The 20241-nt window shown below is 40.9% G+C and overlaps 1 protein-coding gene across 5 annotated transcripts; it reads right to left on the bottom strand.

The window, feature by feature from the left end:
* Positions 1-7828: 7828 nt before the first annotated feature.
* On the bottom strand, positions 7829-20178 carry Zfp952 (zinc finger protein 952). 5 transcript variants are annotated; one of them, XM_030249795.1, is made up of 7 exons: positions 20028-20178; positions 18583-18731; positions 16870-17011; positions 11536-11662; positions 11268-11328; positions 10654-10763; positions 7829-10528 (listed from the first exon to the last, which is right to left on the bottom strand). In XM_030249795.1, the coding sequence occupies exons 6-7, from the start codon at positions 10749-10751 to the stop codon at positions 9223-9225; spliced, it is 1404 nt and encodes a 467-aa protein (XP_030105655.1). In that variant the 5' UTR covers positions 10752-10763; positions 11268-11328; positions 11536-11662; positions 16870-17011; positions 18583-18731; positions 20028-20178; the 3' UTR covers positions 7829-9222. The 5 variants fall into 5 exon arrangements, with proteins under 5 accessions (XP_030105655.1, XP_030105653.1, XP_030105654.1 ...); XM_030249793.1 differs by lacking the exon at positions 10654-10763; XM_030249794.1 differs by lacking the exons at positions 10654-10763; positions 18583-18731.
* Positions 20179-20241: the final 63 nt, after the last annotated feature.

Genomic DNA, 20241 nt, shown 5'->3' with positions numbered 1-20241 from the left:
TTGAGTGACCCTCTTCTATTTACCTGACCCTTATAGCATACAATGTCAAATACACTGCTATAAAAATGTATGAGTAGGGGCTGGAGAGATGGCTCAGTGGTTAAGAGCACTGCCTGTTCTTCCAGAGGTCCTGAGTTCAATTCCCAGCAACCACATGGTGGCTCACAACCATCTGTAATGGGATCCGATGCCCTCTTCTGGTGTGTCTGAAGATAGCTACAATGTGTTCATATACATAAAATAAATAAATCTTTTTTAAAAAATGTATGATTAGGAGCTGAATAAAAGGGAGGACGTTAGGTGTTTGTCTTTCTGAGTCTGGAAAGTTCTAAGTCTTCACTCAGTTCTAAGTCTCTTTCCAATTTCATGATTTCATTCTTTACCTATGAATGAGATTCCACCGTATATATAAGTACCAAGTTTTCACTATCTACTCAACCATTGATAGTTTCAAGCAGGTACCACTTCCTTGAGTGCATAAGTACAAGTATCTATCTCTTAGGGTATGTGCACAGGAGTAGTATTGCTAGGACATGTGGCAGTTCTATTTTTAAATTATTTTTAAAAGAACCTCTACACTAATGTCCATCATGGCTGAACTAACCAATGTGTACTCTGATCAACAATTAGGTCAAGGTTACTATTTTCCTGGTTTGGTTTGGTTTGGTTTGGTTTGGTTTGGTTTGGTTTGGTTTGGTTTTTCAAGACAGGATTTCTCTGTTTAGCCCTGGCTGTCCTGGAACTCAACTCATTCTGTAGACCAGGCTGGTCTAGAACTCAGAAATCCGCCTGCCTCTGCCTCCCAAGTGCTGGGATTAAAGGCGTGCGCCACCACTGCCCGGCAGTTTGTTTTTAATCAGCATTTATTATTTGTTTTCTTAGTCTTGGCCATTCTGACAGGTGTAAGATGAAAAAATGAAGTTGATCAAATTTTCATTACACACTTTTTATAATTTTCTTACTGATTTTTTTCAGCTTTGAAAACTTTCATTACATACACCATTTTTAATGGGGTTGTTTTCCATTTGTTTGGAGTTTTGTAGTACTTAATGTATTCTCTGCAGGAATCTCCTATTAGACATAGCTGGTAGAGAGTTTTCTCCCATTCTGCGGACTGCTTGATTGACAGATTATGTGCAGGATAAAAGTCTTTAAGTTCCACACCATGGCAGCAGTTGATTGCTGGCCTTATTCCTGAGCTACTGGACTCCTATTCAGAGCATCCTTATTGGCGCCTGTGTATTTTAATGTGCTCCCTACTTTATCTTCTAGTAGCTTCACAGTTTCAGGCCTAACACTGAACTCTTTGATCCATTTGAAATTGATTTTTTTAAAAACAGAGTGATGTGTCACCTTTCATTTTTCCACTTGGATATTCAGGTTTCCAAGTACCATTTTCTGTCCTTTGCCCAATATGTATTTTTGTCTTGTAAAAGTCAAGTAACTGTAGCTGTTTGAACTTCTATCTGGATCTTCAATTGTATTCCATTGATCAGTATTTGTTTTTGTTCTACTACTATGGCCCTTTTGAAAATCATTACTATTACTATTGTTCCATAGTATAACTTGAAGTCAGGAGTAGTGATACTTCCAATTGTGTTTTTATTGTTAGGATCTTTTTCTTGTTGTTGTTGTTTCTTCTTCATTGGTTTTCCTGGGCCTTATGCTTCCATGTAAATCTTAAGACACATTTTCTCTACTTCTGTGAAGAACTGCATTAGAATCTTGATGGGAGTTGCACTAGACATGTAGAATGCTTTTGGTCGAAAGGTCATTTTCACAGTATTAATTCTTATTCATTAGCACGAAAGGGCTTTGCATCTTCTGGTGTTTTCAATTTCTTCAGTATTTAAATTTTTTATTCTATAGGTCTTTAATTTCTTAATTAGATTTATCCCAAGGTTTGTTTATTTGTTTTGATAAATACGGAGGGTGCTGATTTTAGTGTGTTAATTTTGTAACCTGCCATTTTGCTGAAAATTCTTATCAGCTCTAGGAGTTTTCTGGTGACATATTTGGAGTCTTTCACAGTAGCATAGTAGCATTTCCAAATAGGGATACTTTGACCTCTTCCATTCTTAGTTATCCCTTTACTTTAGCCATGACTTCAAACATTGTATTAAATAGTATTGATGACAGTTGACTTTAGTCTTGTTCATAATTTTACTTGAAATGCATTGTGAGTTTTTGCCATTTAGCATAATGGTGCTATAGATTTTTCATATATACCTATTGAGATATGTTCCGCCCCTTTCTAGTATCCCCCACGGACTTTATTATAAAAGGGTTTAGGACTTTGTCAAAGGCCTTTTGTATATCCTAATTATATGATTTACATAATTGGGCTTATTTATATAACACATTTACTGATTCAAGCCTGTTGAACCATTCCTGTATACCTGAAATGAAACCAGATTAATCAAGGCAAATAATGCCTTTTACATATTCCTAGTTCCATTTCTGTTTGTTTTCTTGCTATAGTACTCAAGTCCATTAACTGAGCTGGGAATAGCAGAGACAAACTATGTATCCAGTTGATGGGATTTCACCTTCTGGCCTGTGGCTTTGTGATACCCTTGGAACATTGTTTTAGAGTCTGTGCTTAGTTCAGTTTCTCAATTTCCTGTTCAGATGGTGATGTTCATCTCAGCAGCAGTTGCTATGAAATTACTGGATAAACTGCCCACCAGCACACCTTTTGTAGTTTTCCTGGTAGAGGTCTATTCACCTGGTTTTAGCCGTCCAGTGACTGGTGGATTCTGTAGCTATATTAGCTCCTGCACCGGATTCAGTCATAGCAACAGTTCAGTCTAATATTGATTATTTGGCTTAGTATTACTCTTTTTAAATTTTTTTAACATATTAATCCATGGTCAACTCAGTCAAGTTTTTATAATTAGCAAAGATTTTTCTCATATTCTGTGGACTATTTTTCCACTCAATTTTAATCTTTGTATTTAAATTGTGTGTGTGTGTGTGTGTGTGTGTGTGTGTGTGTTTTAAAATTCTTGATGTAGGGGTGGATGAGCATGCTGTCATATGCCTTTTGTTTCAGTACCTGGAAGGCAGAAGCCCTAGACACATATACATGCAGGAAACACTGCAGAGACTCAGCAAATTGTATTTACGTGTTTATTCATTTATATGTACCTGTAACAACAGTGAAATAATAATGAAAGACTTTGGGTGGAAGTAGGGGGGTGAATATGGGAGGGGTAGTGATGTAATTATATTTTAATAAAAGCAAAAATGTGGAGAGCTGGAGATTGATCGGCAGTTAAGAGCACATGAGAGGTGGTAGCAGATACCTTTAATCTCAGCATTCTGAAGGCAAAGGCGGGAAGATCACTGTGAGCTCTAGGACAGCCGGGGCTACACAGAGAAACCCTGCCTTTAAACAAAAGCAAAAAACTACTCACCACTGCTCTTCCAGAAGTCCAGACTTAAGTCCCAGCCTCCATATATGGTGGCTCACAACAATCAGTAGACCCAGTGCTCTCTGTTGGTCTCCTGTGGCATTGCATGATGTAGAGCACAGTTATATATGCAGGCAAAATAACTAAAACAAACATAAGATAGATAAAAAAAAATAATTTAAAAACCCAATCCACCTTTCTTGGTTTTCCAACTGACAAATTTGAGCCTGTGTGCATTTGAACTTTTGGGCTAAATGTATGTATGCATATGGTGTGTGTATGAGGTTTGCATAGTTCTTACAAATGTAGACCTTTTCTCCAGTGTGTGTGTGTGTTTGCGTGTGTGTGTATACATATATAGAGAGTATATTCACATTATCCTTCATATTTGTGAATGAAAGCAAGCTGACCACAGCAATTTGACATGCTTTACACTCATAAAAATATACCTACTATGAATGTTTCATGAGCTCAAAAATACTGCAGTATGTTGAGATCTGTACATTTTGTGCATCTAAATTTATCCTCCAGTGTATTTTCATGTTAGCAATTAGAATTACAGTCACTCAAGGCTTGCCCTTATGGCTTAAATACATGATTTTTTTTTCTCTCCAGTCTTAGGGGAAATATCTGTGTATTTGAAGGTGATTGGATAGAATGTCTCTCTTATGTGTGATAGTGACTTGAGATAGTTTCCCATATACATGTATACACTATGCAATTTCGCTCCAGTGTCATCCCACTCACACCTGTGAAGGTAAATGGAAGTAATGTTTTTAGATATTATGTTTATAGGATTTCTCTGGCGAGTCTTGTACTGTGAACATGACCCGAAGACATTCCACACTACTTGCTGATGTATAGAAGCCTTCTTTCTAGTTCTTTATTATGTATATGAAGGTTTACACAGTTCTAACAAATATAGACCTTTTCTCCAGTATGTATTTTTATTCATGAGTTTTAAGGAAAATGTAATGAGGAAAGGCTGTCATATACCGTTTTTTGGTTCGGTTTGGTTTAGATAGGGGAGCCCTTGCTAGTCTGAAACTATGTAGACTGGGCTGGCCTAGGATCAGAGATGCACCAGGCTCTCCTCCCACCTGCTAAGTAGCTTGATACAACCGCCACATACTGTTTAAATACATAAGGTTTTCCAATAACTCACTTCCATGTATGTGTAGGTAAGTAAAAGAGAATTTTTGGAGTTTGGTTTTTCGAGACAGGGTTTCTCTGTGGAGCCCTGGCTGTCCTGGCACTCACTTTATAGATAACGCTGGCCTCGAACTCAGAGATCCACCTGCCTTTACCTCCTGTGAACTACGACGAAAGGCATGTGCTGCCACCACCTGGCTCAAAAGAGTATTTTTAAAATACATCTATAGAGTCTCTCCAGAGTGAGACTGCAAATTTGTGAAGGAAACTAGAAGGAACAGACTTTCCTGAATTGTTTAGGGACGGTAGTTTCGTTTGGGGTGGATCCTTTGATTCTCTTGAGAGCTGTAATGAGACGAGCCGATCCCACTGTTTACACAGAAATGATTCCCTAGAGCATTCCATTTCTTTCACGAATATGAATGTAACTGCAGCACCTGAATGCTTCCCCACATTGCTTATGTTCATGTTTTTCTTTTTTTATTTAAACAATTTTTATTAGACATTTTCTTCATTTAAAATTCAAATGCTATCCCGAAAGTCCCTTATACCCTCCCCAAGCCCTGCTCTCCAACCAACCCACTCCCACTTCCTGGCCCTGGCATTCCCCTGTATTGGAGCACATAATCTTTGCAAGACCAAGGGCCTCTCCTCCCAATGATGGCCAATTAGGCCATCTTCTGCTACATATGCAGCTAGAGACACGAGCTCAGGGGCTACTGGTTAGTTCATATTTCTGTTCCTCCTATAGAGTTACAGACCCCTTCAGCTCCTTGGGTAATTTCTCTAGCTACTCCATTGGGGGCCCTGTGTTCCATCCAATAGATGACTGTGAGCATCCACTTCTGTATTTGCCAGGCACTGGCATAGCCTCACAAGAGACAGCTATATCAGGTCATATTTTGCTGACATATGCAATAGTGTCTGTGTTTGGTGGTTGATTATGGTATGGATCCCCGGATAGGGCAGTCTCTGCATGGCCCTTTCTTCTGTCTCGGCTCCAAACTTTGTCTCTGTAACTCCTTACATGGGTATTTTGTTCCCCATTCTAAGGAGGGACGAAGTATCCACACTTTGGTCTTCCTTATTCTAGAGTTTTATGTGTTTTGCAAATTGTATCTTGAGTATTCTAAGTTTCTGGGCTAATATCCACTTATCAGTGAGTGCATATCATGTGTGTTCTTTTGTGATTGAGTTACCTCACTCAGGTTGAAATCCTCCAGAGCCATCCATTTGCCTATGAATTTCATAAATTCATGTTTTTAATAGCTGAGTAGTACTCCATTGTGTAAATGTACCACATTTTCTGTATCTATTCCTCTGTTGAGGGACATTTGGGTTCTTTCCAGCTTCTGGCTATTATAAATAAGGCTGCTATGAACATAGTGGAGCATGTGTCCTTATTACCAGTTGGAACATCTTCTGGGTATATGCCCAGGAGAGGTATTGCTGGATCCTCCTGTAGTACCATATCCAGTTTTCTGAGGAACTGCCAGACTGATTTTCAGAATGGTTGTACAAGCTTGGAATCCCACCAACAATGGAGGAGTGTTCCTCTTTCTCCACATCCTCGCCAGCAACTGCTGTCATCTGAATTTTTGATCTTAGCCATTCTGACTGGTGTGAGGTGGAAAGATCTCCCATGCTCATGGATTGTCAGGATTGATATAGTAAAAATGGCCATCTTGCCAAAAGCAATCTACAGATTCAGTGCAATCCCCATCAAAATTCCAACTCAATTCTTCAGAGTTAGAAAGGGCAATTTGCAAATTCATCTGGAATAACAAAAAGCCTACGATAGCAAAAACTATTCTCAACAATAAAAGAACCTCTGGGGGAATCACCATGCCTGACCTCAAGCTGTACTACAGAGCAATTGTGATAAAAACTGCATGGTACTGGTACAGTGACAGACAGGTAGATCAATGGAATAGAATTGAAGACCCAGAAATGAACCCACACACCTATGGTCACTTGATCTTTGACAAGGGAGCTAAAACCATTCAGTGGGAAAAAGACAGCATTTTCAACAAATAGTGCTGGCACAACTAGTGGTTATCATGTAGAAGAATGTGAATTGATCCATTCTTATCCCCTTGGACAAAGTTCAAGTCTAAGTGGATCAAGGAACTCCACATAAAACCAGAGACACTGAAATTAACAGAGGAGAAAGTGGGGAAAAGCCTCGAAGATATGGGCACAGGGGAAAAATTCCTGAACAGAACAGCAATGGCTTGTGCTGTAAGATTGAGAATTGACAAATGGGACCTCATAAAATTTCAAAGCTTCTGTAAGGCAAAAGACATTGTCAATAAGACAAAAAGGCCACCAACAGAGTGGGAAGGGATTTTTACTAATCCTACATCAGATAGGGGACTAATATCCAATATGTATAAAGAACTCAAGAAGCTGGACTCCAGAAAATCAAATAACCCCATTAAAAAAATGGGGCACAGAGCTAAACAAAGAATTCTCACCTGAGGAATACCAAATGGCTGAGAAGCACCTGAAAAAATGTTCAACATCCTTAATCATCAGGGAAATGCAAATCAACACAACCCTGAGATGTTCATGTGTTTCTAAGCGTAAGACATTTCATGACCTTCATACTGGCTTCCATCATGTGTCTTACTTTCCTAGGCTTTCTCTCCCGTGTAAAGTTGTTTTGTAGCTCTAAAAACATTAGAATGCAAGGAACCATTTCCCACACTCCGTGTATTTATTGGGTCTTTCTACAGATTCCTGATCGCCCTGTTCAAAGGTGGTGCAAACTCTGAGCTGCACATGTACGGATCAATGAGAATTTCTCCAAGCCAATGAGCACACGGTTGTCCCGTGGGCTCTGGCAATCAGACTCGGATCCTCAGGCTCCGTGGGATAGTCCTTTACTCACTAAGCCAATTTTACCCCAAAACATCTTGCTTGAAGAAAATATATTTTAAGGTACAAAATACAAAATCTGTGTAAGAAATTTTTCTATTAGAAATTCCAAGAGTACCTAAAATTTAAGGAAACTGCCAATAAATTAAGAATAGTAAGAAAAGTATAACCTACTGTGTAAGGACAACTGAAAACATTAACAGTTAATAAGCAGCCTATTTTCAACTTCAAATGACCCACAATTATGCAAAAACTACATATGAATTAAGTCTACCGGAATCTTACAATTCACTTAAGTTTCATGAAGCAGTTTCACATGAAATGGGAAACACACTTGGTTTTCAGAAAATGCCCATTGAAATAAGACCGATCACCATAACTCAGTAGCACACACCTTTAATATCATCCAGCCTAGTCTACATTGTGAGAACTTATTTCAGTACAAAAAATTGATTTATCAAACTAAAAAACATGACTTCAATACATGTAGTGTATACTGCTGCTACTGTCATTGAGATAGGATTTTCTAACCTTGGTTTTTCCAAACAGCAGAAATGATAGGCAAAATGCACAAATTCCACAAAATCAGACTTTCAAAGGGAAGCATTTATTTGGAGTGCTCAGTTTTCTTGCTTTTACAACACACAGGAGAGAATTCCCTTTCACCTTATTTGAGACAACATACAACTTACATTATTTTTAATGCTGAATTTTTTTTTATTGGTTGGAATGAGTTCTTAACCCTCCCAGGTGTGTGCAAATCCACTGTATTCAATTTTGCAATTTTCTAGCATCTCCTTCTCCAATGAGTAAATGGCATGAGGCAGGGACAGCAAGACTGCCCAGCAGGGTAAGGCGCCTGTTTCAAAAGCAGCCTGAGTTCCTTCTTAGGGCCTACAGAGAGAAAAGAACAGACCAGACCTCTGAAAGCTGTCCAATTCCACATGCACACTGGCATGTGGACACCATGCACACACACCTATGTAATGTTCATGAACTGTGTTCATAATTTATATTAAATATAATTTCCAAAAAAAAGTGCCTTAGCACATTTGATGGAACTCGTTTTTATCCAACATCACATTTCATATGTGTCCAAATTTACACATCTTAAGGTCTATTCCAGCTATTTCTTTCCCAATTTGTCTTTAATTACACCTATGAGACTAGAAAGATGGCTCAGAATATACTGCTCTCCGGAGGACCCAAGCTGGATTTCCAGCCGTCACATGGGACACCTCACCGGCTCCTGTAACTCCAGCTCCTGGGGAATGTGATGCCTCTGACTGCTGTGTGCTCCAGCCCTCACATGCACATACCCACACATAACTACAAATAACTACAAATCAAAAGCAACATTAAAATGATCTTAAAGCTAGGCAGCAGGGACGTGCACACTTTTAATCTCAACACTCGGAAGGCAGAGGCAGGGGGACCTCTGAGTTTAAGGCCAGCCTGGTCTGCAGAGTGAGTTGCAGGACAACCAAGGGGCTGCACAGTGAAACCCTGTCTCAAAACAAAACAAAATTTAAAAAGGTATTTTAAATTATCCTATTTCTTTATACATCTATGTGAGGGTATGCATGCAAATGACAGCACATATGTACAAGTCAGAGGCAAACCTTGGAAATTCAGTTCTCTCTCTTCACATGGGTTCTGAGGTTCCAACTATGGCTACCAAGCTTAGGGCAAGTGCTTTTATCCCTGAGCCATCTGACTGACCCTGCATACACTTTTCCTGACAGTTGATCAAAGATCTATATGGGCTTCAGTTCTACCCACTGGGTTTCTTTTCAGCATGAGCTCGTTCATGTTTGTGAAGGCATGTGGAGACCCTAAATGCTTTCCCACAATAATTACATATGTAAGGTTTTTCTCCAGTGTGAATTCTCTCATGGTCACGAAGGGATGTGGAAATCCTAAATGCTTTTCCACATTCCTTACATACATATGGTTTCTCTCCAGTGTGAATTCTTTCGTGATTATAACAAGCATCGCGCTGGATGAAGGCTTTCCCACAATGCTTACAAATATAGGGTTTCTCTCCAGTGTGAATTCTCTCATGGTTGTTGAGATGACTGGCACGGAGGAATGCTTTTCCACAGTGCTTACAAACGTAGGGTTTCTCTCCGGTGTGAATTCGCTCATGAATGTAACGAGCACTGGAATGGGTGAAGGCTTTCCCACAGTGCTTACAGGAGTAAGGTTTCTCTCCAGTGTGAATTCTTTCATGCCTCCGGAACGATGTAGAGCATGAAAAGGCTTTCCCACACTGTGTGCACACATAGGGTTTCTCTCTAGTGTGAATCCTTTCATGACTGTACCAGCCGCTATAATGGGTGAAAGATTTTCCACAATGCTCACACGTGTAAGGTTTTTCTCCACTGTGAATTCTTTCATGGATAAGAAGGTCATAGGAACGAATGAAGGTTTTTCCACATTGCTTACATACATATGGCCTCTCCCCGCTATGGATTCTTTCATGGTTCTGAAGGGATGAGGAATATCTGAATGCCTTCCCACACTGCTTACATGTGTAACATTTTTCTTCAGGGCTAATTACTTCATGTTTAATAAGATGACTAGAATTAACCAAGGCTTCACCATACTGCTTACACACAAATGGTTCCTCTCCAATGGTGATTCTCTCATATATTTGACCGTAACTGTACCTCCAGAAGGCTTTCTCAACTTGCTTCCATTCACGGAGTTTATCTCCAGTGTGAATTTGCTCACAATACCGGTCAGAATTAAGACTCCTATAGGCTTCATTAGATTGCTTATTTTGATAGGGTGTCTCTCGAGGAGGACTTTGCTTTGTCTGAAAGGACTCAGAAGAAGTAGACTCTTTGCAACACTTCACATATTCCTGAGACCCACAGGGTTTCTCTGCAGTTTCACATCTGAGGTGCACTTCTGAGAGGGAATGAACAAGGATGTCTCTAGCAAGCACACTGTTTTTACACACTGATATTTCAGGAGGCGTGTCTCTACGAATGATACACTCTGGAATCCGTTGCCGGGTTTCTCCACACTGACTGACATCTCCGTAGTCACAACTCCTCTCAGCCACCAGAGTTCTGCAAAAATGGAGAAAAGCATAACTATACTTATACAGTCACTAAGAGAAGTGCTGAAGGCTAGATGCCGGGCCCCCGTTCTGATTCTGGGGCAGCAGGAGGAGAACAGCAAGTGTCAAGTCTACCTGGGCCATAGACAAAGAACCTGGAGGAGGGAGGACGAACGGCACGACTGATTTTGCTTCTGTGAGAATTTGTAAATATAAATGAGCCAACTGAACATTCAACCCAGGTCCTGAAGAGAGCAGACAAACATACAAAGTTCTTAAATATTACTGATTTTAGGCATTTCACACCTACTATGTGTACCACAGTTAATGAAGTTGAATATTCATTGGAAAATGGTGTGCATCAAGCATTATGGGTTTTAAAATGAATCCTTTACATGATTTATCGATACTAGGCTTTAATCTAAACCTGAAATTCATTTAACTGCACACACCTTATATCCAAAGCTGAAAGGTAACTTGATAAAATACACTAAATAATTTTCTGTACAATTTAGGCACAATGAAACATTAAAACCGATCATACCCAGGTTAATAATGTTACATTTTGGCAATATTCATACACTACAGAGTTGTCATACTCTATTCTGAATATTCCAGCTCAGTGCGCTTGGAAAGAATTGTTGAGATTAAATCAATTGCATCGAGATGTACTGAACCATTGGCTTGGTTCTCAGATTTCCTATCACTTGTAAATATTTGTAATAAATTCCTGTCTCTCTGGGCATTACCTCACATTTTTCCTGAGATTTTGGTAGTTGTCTTCAATATTTTCTTTTTCCTCTGTTTTCCCTAAAAAGCAAAACCAAAGAAATCGTTATGATTTCATTCAGTGTCACACAAAAACTTACTAACGTCTACATTTTGTTACTGTGCAATATGACCAGGAATATTATGGTCACCATCAAGCTCCCTTCCAGCAACCATACAAATGAACAAGAAGCAGCTGTTCTCTAACTGAATAAGTAAAGAACTCATAGTGTATTTTATTTTTTTTACCTATGGAGATCAGATTCATAAAGGTCTCCGTCATCACATCTCTGTAGAGCTTCTTTTGACTGGAATCCAGCAGAGCCCACTCTCCTAGGCTGAAGTTCACAGCCACATCCTCAAAGGTCACAGGCTCCTGCAAGAGCCCACACGATAGCAAGTCAAAACTAACTGCCCGTTTGACAGGATCTAGAGCCACACAGAAGATAAGGTGTTAGGAATACTTGCAAGTAAAAGCAGACACGAACTGGCCACTTTGACAGGAGCTTAGAATGTGAGAATGCTGAAAGAAACAGAAATTGTCAAGGCCTGCTCACAAGGTTTCAAAGTGGAACAAGAATCCAGGAGAAAGGCTGTTTGTGATTTATTTTAACTAAAATTTGGCTTCATTCTGCCCAGAGCCTGAAACTTGAATGAAGTTAAATTTAAAGAAAATGAGATAATTTGACACAGAAAATTGAGTGTGAACAAGCTTAAAATTTGGGACGAGAAGGGTCCAGATAACAAAGCGGCCATGGTTAGCACTGAGCACTGAGCCAACAGTGAGGCATGCCCACACAGGGACTGTATTAGCCAAATGAGATTCCACTGACTTAGGCTATGCAATTAGCCCTCTGTGAACAATATACCTATCAACCCCAACACTCATCAGGAAACACACATTCCTGCTTTATGAAGTTATAACACTCCCCTATTACCACATTTCTATTCAAATAAATCCTTAAAGGCTTCAGGGTCATAAAATGATTTTGGGTACATGCACAATAAGCAAATTATGTTTATAAAATAAATCTCTAGGGTTACCTCTATTACTTTATATTTATCATAACTGGACTAGCATCAAAACAAAAAGAAATCTGTAAATGATACACACCTTAACAACTAAACTTCTTTTCAACTGCATACTTAAAAGAGGCCTCAAACGATAATTTGGACCCTTGAGTATTCAATCAGTATATTCCATATCAGACTATTGTTACAAATGGATGATCGAACTAATCAATTTGGTCAAAAAGAGTCACCAACGGCTGAAGAGACAGCTCAACCATCAAAGGCTAATAAGCTCATAATGAAAAAGATAAGAAGTCATCGAGCTAAGGCCTCCCTGCCCTAAATAAAGAACAGAACGGCTGAGGGCAGATGTGCGCTGCCAGCTGCTTCACCTGCCAGAGAGCACTGAAAGACGGGGAGAAAAGGAGAGCAACAGCTGTCTCTGTTCAAACACGAAGAAAGAAACATTGCCACTCCTCCCCTTAGGGTAGTCTCTGCTCTGTGGAGCTGCAAAACTGTTTCCAGTCACTTTGAATTCATTAAAAAAAAAATCTCTCACTCTCGCTCCTTTCCATGTTTCCTTTAATTGTATATTTGTTCATCTGAAGGGATTCTGCTACATTTTGCCATCCCATAATTAAAATGCAGCTTCTCTAGATTCTCTGAAATTATTTCTGCTTTTAGGAGCAGACCTGTCCCTACAACTGATTGAATTTTAAGAGTTATTCCGGGTCCAGGCATGGTGGCCCAGACCTTTAATTCCAGGACAGAAGAGGCAGAGGCAGGGGATCTCTGTGAGTTCAGGGCCAGCCTGATCTACAGAGTGAGTTCCAGGACAGCCAGGGCTGCACAGAGAAACCCTGTCTCAAAAAACAAAAATTCTTTCCAGCTTTGCTTTTTTTGAAGTTTCACATCTGTTTAGATTATAAAGTATCCTATAAGTAAAACATGAAAACATCTATAATCTTGTGCTGTGATTTCACAGAGGCAACCCAATAAGAACCCTAAGCAAGACAAAAGACAAGACTGCTCTCCTAAGCCCCAGCCTCCAGGAAGCAAGCCCCTGTCTGGGGATTCTTGGATCCTTTCCTTTCTGTCTTAGTTAGGGGTTTCCATCGCTGTGAAGAGACATCAGGAGCAGGGCAACTCTTAGAAAGGACAGCATTTCATTGATGCAGGCTTACAGTTTCAGATGTTTAGTCCAGTATCATCATGGCAGCAAGGAGAGGTTGTGTACCACACTGGACATAGCTTTAGCATATATGACCTCAAAGCGTACCCCCACAGCGACACACTTCTTCCAACAAGACCACACCTCCTATCAGTGCCACTCCACACGAGTCTATGGAGGCCATTCCTACCAAGCCACCCCATGTCCCTTGACTTTTCCTTTCCCTACCAAGCTTTGCTTGTACCTTTAAAGCTGTTTGTCTTTCTCAGAGTGGAGGCTCTAAGAATTACGGGCCATCAGGATATCTCCTACTAAAAGGCTACCACGGCTAATACATTCTCTAGAGTCAAGGGCTCAGATTTTCTGTCTTTTCTGTATCATAAGCCAGCATATTCTACCACTTGATTAGTGAAAAATAAACATCTTGTAAATCTCCATTCTCTGACTTCCTACTGAAACCCTGAGGGAAAAAGCATTCTAGGAGCAAAGCATTTTACTGACTTACTAGGTGGGCAGCCTTGCCTACCAGGACCCCCCCCCCTTTTTAGAGTTTACTTTACTTTTAATTGTGTACAGATGATATGTCTGTGTCTATGTGAATATGTACACATGAATATAGTGTCTAGAGGTCAGGAGAGGTCATCTGATGCCCTGCTACTGGAGTTACAGAGGGTTGTAGGTGCTAGGAATAGAACTTGGGTCCTCTCCAAAATGACCTCTTAACCCCTGAGCCACCTCCCTCTAGCCCCTACCCTATAGTTACAATGACTATAAGCCTATACTCCTAACCATGGATATAACCTTTCCACCAACTCTCATTCAGGCAATGACCCAATCCATGAGACAGCGCCTTTCACGATACATCTGTTGTGGGATTATGTGCTTCACCGGGAGCTTGGGCAAAAGCCACTGTCTGCAAGAGGAACACTGCAGTCACAAAAGGACAGATCATGGAGGAACTCACAAAGAGATATGGAAATATCACAAAACAAGTACGGCATTTATTCCAGGCATGACACCTGAAGATGCTCAGCATCCAAAGCAGAGACTACATGGGGAATGTCCCAGAATCTCTATTCTGATCTTCCCTCTTTGAGGGGAAATCACCCATTTCAGAGGAAGCTGTCAGTGTTCTCCATTTCCTCCTTCCTGTTACAGGTTACCATGGGAAACACCTTGTCTGTGGTACCAAATTTCCTCCACCTGCCCAAAGCCTCAGTGTGCTGGTAATCACTAGCAAAAGTCTGACCCAGACAAAGGTGTCATATTTTATTTTAACACTGCCTAGACCCAGCACAAACTGGGGCCCACGAAGACATACTACCAAAGTAGCAGCCTCAAACTACAATATTATATTTTCCCTAGATCTTTTCTGTAGAAGACAAGGAAAACGGTGAGATTCCCTATGTTCAGGCCATCAGGGTACTCTACCAAGACTCCTCCATTTAGCAAGGAATCAGGGGAGCCTAAAAAGAAGGGAACTCCAAATTCAGACTTGATACTGTGGATGATCCATTCCTGAGTGGTCATCTGTGTCTCTAAGGGAAATACCTTACCATCCTACACTAATGTTTCATCAGTCCGAAAGCTGCATGTCAATCAGACAATATCTGAGACCTACTCTGACTTCTCTGTTGTGCTGTCCCCCTTCCTACCTGATGTTTTCAGTATTCCTAGGTTAAAAACGGATGCCTGACTCAGTTTACAACAGTAAAGTTTTCTTAAATACCTTCTTGCACTAAATGTCTGCACTTAGTAACAATTTCCCCAAAACTGGCTCAAAGAACAAGGATTTTTGTTTGATCCTTTAACTAAGTGAGCCAAGACTTCATGATCGAACTTCATCCAAATGCTCAGTTTACATATTTATACTTTTCACTCAGACAGTCCACATGCTGGCTAACCACTACCAGAAGAATAGGAAGAATTCCGTTACAAAGAAATGTTCCTATATTTCTGCTGAATCACAAATATTTTAATCTACTTTCAAAATTTGGCCAATTACTCAATATTCTGTGTCTATGATCGTCAGTCCTTTAGATCCGGGCTCAATTCTCAACACCCACATGTCAGTTAACAACTGTCTATAACTCCAGTTCCAAGATCTGATATTCTCACACAGACAGACATGTAGGCAAAACACCAATGCACAAAAAAAAACAAAAATAAAAAAATTTTTTTAAAATAATAAAAATTTTAAAGAGAGTAAAGCTCTTGGTTTTCTTTTTTTTTTTAAGATTTATTTATTATTATATGTAAGTACACTGTAGCTGTCTTCAGACACACCAGAAGAGGGAGTCAGATGGTTGTGAGCCACCATGTGGTTGCTGGGATTTGAACTCTGGACCTTCAGAAGAGCAGTCGGGTGCTCTTACCCACTGAGCCATCTCACCAGCCCCCGCTCTTGTTTTTCATAGTCAAAGACACTCATTAGTTTTCCAAAATCTAAGATGTACATATTTTTTTAATCCATGACATCCTTCTAAAATAATACTAGATATCACTCACACACACATCACCACCACCACCACCACCACCACCAAAATCAAATATAAAAACAAAAATATGTTGACATAGTCCTTTAATCCCAGCACCTGGAAGGCAGAGGTAGGTAGAGCTCTATGAGTTCAAAGCCAGTCTTTTCTACATAGTGAGTTCCAGGACAGCCAGAGCTACACAGTAAGACCTTGTCTCAGAAAAAAATGGAGGAGGAAGAGGTGGAGGAGGAGAGGGGAAGAGGAGGAGGGAGAGGAGGATGACGATGACAACCACCATACACCTGGGGCTCTCCTTGCCTTGGGCCGTGCATACATCCCTATCAGTCCTAGTTTGTTTTCCATTGCTGTAATAAAGAACTGACCCCCCAAAAAATCAACTTGGGGAGGAAAAGATTTCCTTGGCTTCCACGCTCTGGCCAACAGTAGGAACAATAGTTACATGAAGGTACGAGCCTACCCATCAAATATTCCAAAGTGTAAAGATACAAATTCATGTGAAAGAAAAAAACCCTGAACTGAGACTCCAGCCAAGCGGGTTCTCTGGGGAAGAGTATGTTTCCATGGGGTTGCCACACAGAAGCTGATACTACTGTGGTCCAAGTGGGTCAGGTCCCATCCAGAGATGAAAGACGTAGTTACAACTGAGTCATCTAAGTGGTGCTAGCACCACTTGGGGGTGGAAGCATGAAGAACGCAAGACTGAGGAATCTAGCACCATAGATCCAGAGAGCCATCAAGGACAAACATGGGACACAGTAAAGATGAAGTCCAAGTAGAAATGGAGACCTCAAGATGATGGAGAGAGTAGCCATAACCACGAGATGTCCACTGCATATTAAAAAAACAGCAAAGAGGATTTTTTGGCTTTTTTAAAGAAAAGATTTATTTATTATATGTACATACCCTGTAGCTGTCTTCAGACGCACCAGAAGAGGGCATCAGATCTCATTACAAGTTGTAAGCCACCATGTGGTTGCTGGGATTTGAACTCAGGATCTTTGGAAGAACAGTCAGTGCTCTTAACCACTGAGCCATCTCTCCAGTCCTGGAAAGAGATTTTCTGTGCTATTTGCAACACATCCTAAAGAAAGCCTATCTAAGCCCTTTAGAATTGACACAATTCTATTAGAAGCATCCTAGGTGCTAGTTAAAGAGCCTCAGGATTTACTGAGTTCCCCCACTGGATTTTATTCCTGCTTCAGTGCGATCAGTCCTTGGAAATACTTTCCTTCTGAAAAATCTTCAAACTATACTATCCCTCCCTCCTCCCTCCATCCATTTAGAGTCATTTTTCATACACACACACACACACATACACATTCATATTCCTTTCTCCCGTTGAAGAAATGGGTATTATATGCTAATACTATTTCACTGCATTTTGATTGGCACACACACACACACTCTCCACATTTAAATTTACAATTGTGTCACTTAGTATTTCACCTTTCCTGATGCAAATTTTTAAAAATGATACACAAGAGCTGAGGATTAGGCTGAACTCTTACAGTGCCTGCTAGCCATTGAAGAAAACCTAAATTCCGTCCCTAGCATTGAATAAAACTGAATGTGACTCAAGTCTGCAATCACACCTTAGAGGTAGATAGAGGTAGAGGTAGGGATATCGGAAGTTCAAGGTCACCTTCAACTATATACTTACTTCTAAGACAAACTGATACATAATAACCTGCCTCTCTTAAAACACACACACAAGAAAACCAGGCAGAGGTAGCACGTCTTTAAGACCATCACTTGGGAAGCAAAGGCAGGAAGATCTCTGTAAGTTTGATGCCAGCCTGGTCTACAGAACAAGTCCCAGGTCAGCCAGAGCTACTCAGAGAAACCCTGTCTCAACATCCCCGACCCCCGACCCCAAAAAAAAGGAGTAGAGGAGAGAGGTCTCAGATGCCTCAACTTTTAAGAGAATTTGCAAAGCAAGCCTAATGACATCAAAGTGGAAAGGAGAAAAATAACCACAGAGCATTGTCCTTGGACCTCACAGTACACCCTAGCCGGGTGGTAATACAAAGTATCATTCACACTTAACAGGAATCATTTTTTAAAATGTTACTACACTCAAAACTCAAACTCAAAAAATGTTTTCTTTGAAGCAAAGTTGTTTTTTACTAAGAATACATTTTTTTTGTTGTTGTTGTTTTGATTTTTGAGAGGGGCTTCAGTAGCCTAGGGTCGATGAAGATAACCTTGAACTCCTGATCTTCTAGCCCTGCCTCCTAAAGTCTGGGATTGCAGGCCAAGCGAGGCATATCCACTTGCTTTCAAACTCTGGATGTCACCTAACACCCCCTCTTGATAGAAGGCAAGCATCTCGTGCGTGCACTGCTCGTCGGATCTCTGGATGATCTGAGATAAAAGCTGGATAAGGCACAGCTTCTCGCTCTGCAGAGCTTTGCCATCTAAACTCCCAGGAAGACATTTGTCAAGGATCTCAGTTTAGGACTTTGTTTGGCTATAAAAGTATGTAGAACCTCTTTAATGATGGGACACATTATCCACAAAAACTTGGGTTGCTTCAGGGCAGATGTCACTCATTTTTAGCTCAGAATAAGCCGTCTCATTACTTCCTCCAAGGCAGCATTCTGAACTTGGGCTTACCCAAAAGTCAGAGAAGTGATCGGCAACATTCTTAAGTAGCCGGTGTCTCTCTGCCACGTGCAAGAAGTTTCAGAGCTTTAGTCCATTGTTAGAGTGGGCAGCATGGTGGCACGCAGGCAGACACAGTGCTGGAGAGGTAGCTGAGAACTCTACATGCAGATACACAGGCAGCAGGAAAAGTCAAAAACAGTTTCAACCATTTCAAGGAAAAAAATAAATGGTGCCTTTGTGTCAGGCTGATCATCCCCGACTTTCTTGATGGTCAGAGATTACTATCTACATAGAACAAGTAGTTGAAGGCAAAAACACCAAAGATTTAATATTTCTTCCAAGAACTGTATTCCAATTAAAGACTAATTGACGAACTCTCCTAATTCTTTCTGTTCGGAGAAACCCACCAAGGAAAACCAAATTACAGCTACATGAATCCCTTCCCTCAGGCTTTCCCCCCATTTTTCCATATTTCCACTTTTAACTATTTTGACCAGCATTATTATTCAAAAGAGAGCTCAAAAGCGAGGTTGAAATAGATTTCCAATGGAGAAAAATGCCCTCTACACAACAAGGAGCCTTTGCCTAACATAAATAAAGCCTCGGGTTCAACTGGCCCTACTGTAAGGAGACAGTTGTCTGAATCCACGCATCTCAAGGACAGCTTCACTATCCTGCTGACAGAAACAAACTGAGTCCGTGTTCCCAGGCCCAGGAACCAGCTCCTTTGCCCCTCATCATTTTGAGTTACTCACCAAATGTCCAGGATGAGGCCTGACCACCAAGATTCTGAGAAAAAAGCCTTGAAACCAGGTGGCCCAGGGGAGGCTTCATCACCAATGATTCCTTTACCCCTTTCCTGTGACAAGCCGCAGGAGTCATCAAAATCACATTGGCGACTCCCTTGCCCAACCCCTTATGTCAAAATACGGCTGGACAACGCTACAGCCCACTCACTCCACTCCCCTTTGCTCTGAGGTCTCATCCGAAATATGCTGTGCAATTTTCCTTCCGGGACGGGGTCTATGCTATTGTCCCTGACCGGTCAGGTTTTTCTGCTTAATTAAAATAAAGATCTTGCTTTGCTGGACTCTTGTGCCTGCTTGTGTTTTGTTTTGGGGGGACCCCCAACAGCTGAAAAAAATAAAGAAAACGAAAGAAAAACACACCGTGATCACGGAGGAAAACTACAGCAGGGCAAACGAAAGTGCAAGGGCAGAAAGACCCGCAACAGCGCTCACACACCCTCTGTCGTTCAAAACGCAGTTTGCGTTCAGCATCACCAATCTACCAGCGCTGCAAATTCTGCAGAGGTGTAAGTTCGAGGCATGGACCCACACTGAAAGGACTGGCATGAAACCCGTTTCGTAGTGAAGGGACAGAACTGGACCCTGGTCTCCTGGCAGTGTCACAGATCTGCCATCCTCGAAGCCAGGAGCCCGTGACACACTCACCATTCTCTGCTTTTGATGCATACTGTGTCCTCTCCAAGGAGCCTGAAATTAGAAGAAGTGACAGTAACCGAAGAAGAGTTGACACGACTCTTCCCGCAGCTGCACCGGCTTCAAGATGGTAGCAAGTGAGGAACCCTTCGATTATCTGCGCTTCTTATTGGACAGGGGAATAACAGCGCCGTTGATTGGTGAATAACTCCCCCTGCCTCCTACG

Source organism: Mus musculus, chromosome 17 (genome assembly GCF_000001635.26).
Source record: "Mus musculus strain C57BL/6J chromosome 17, GRCm38.p6 C57BL/6J".
Taxonomy (NCBI): Eukaryota; Metazoa; Chordata; class Mammalia; order Rodentia; family Muridae; genus Mus; species Mus musculus.
Note: the sequence above shows the minus strand (reverse complement) of the source record. Positions and strands in the feature narration are given on the sequence as shown.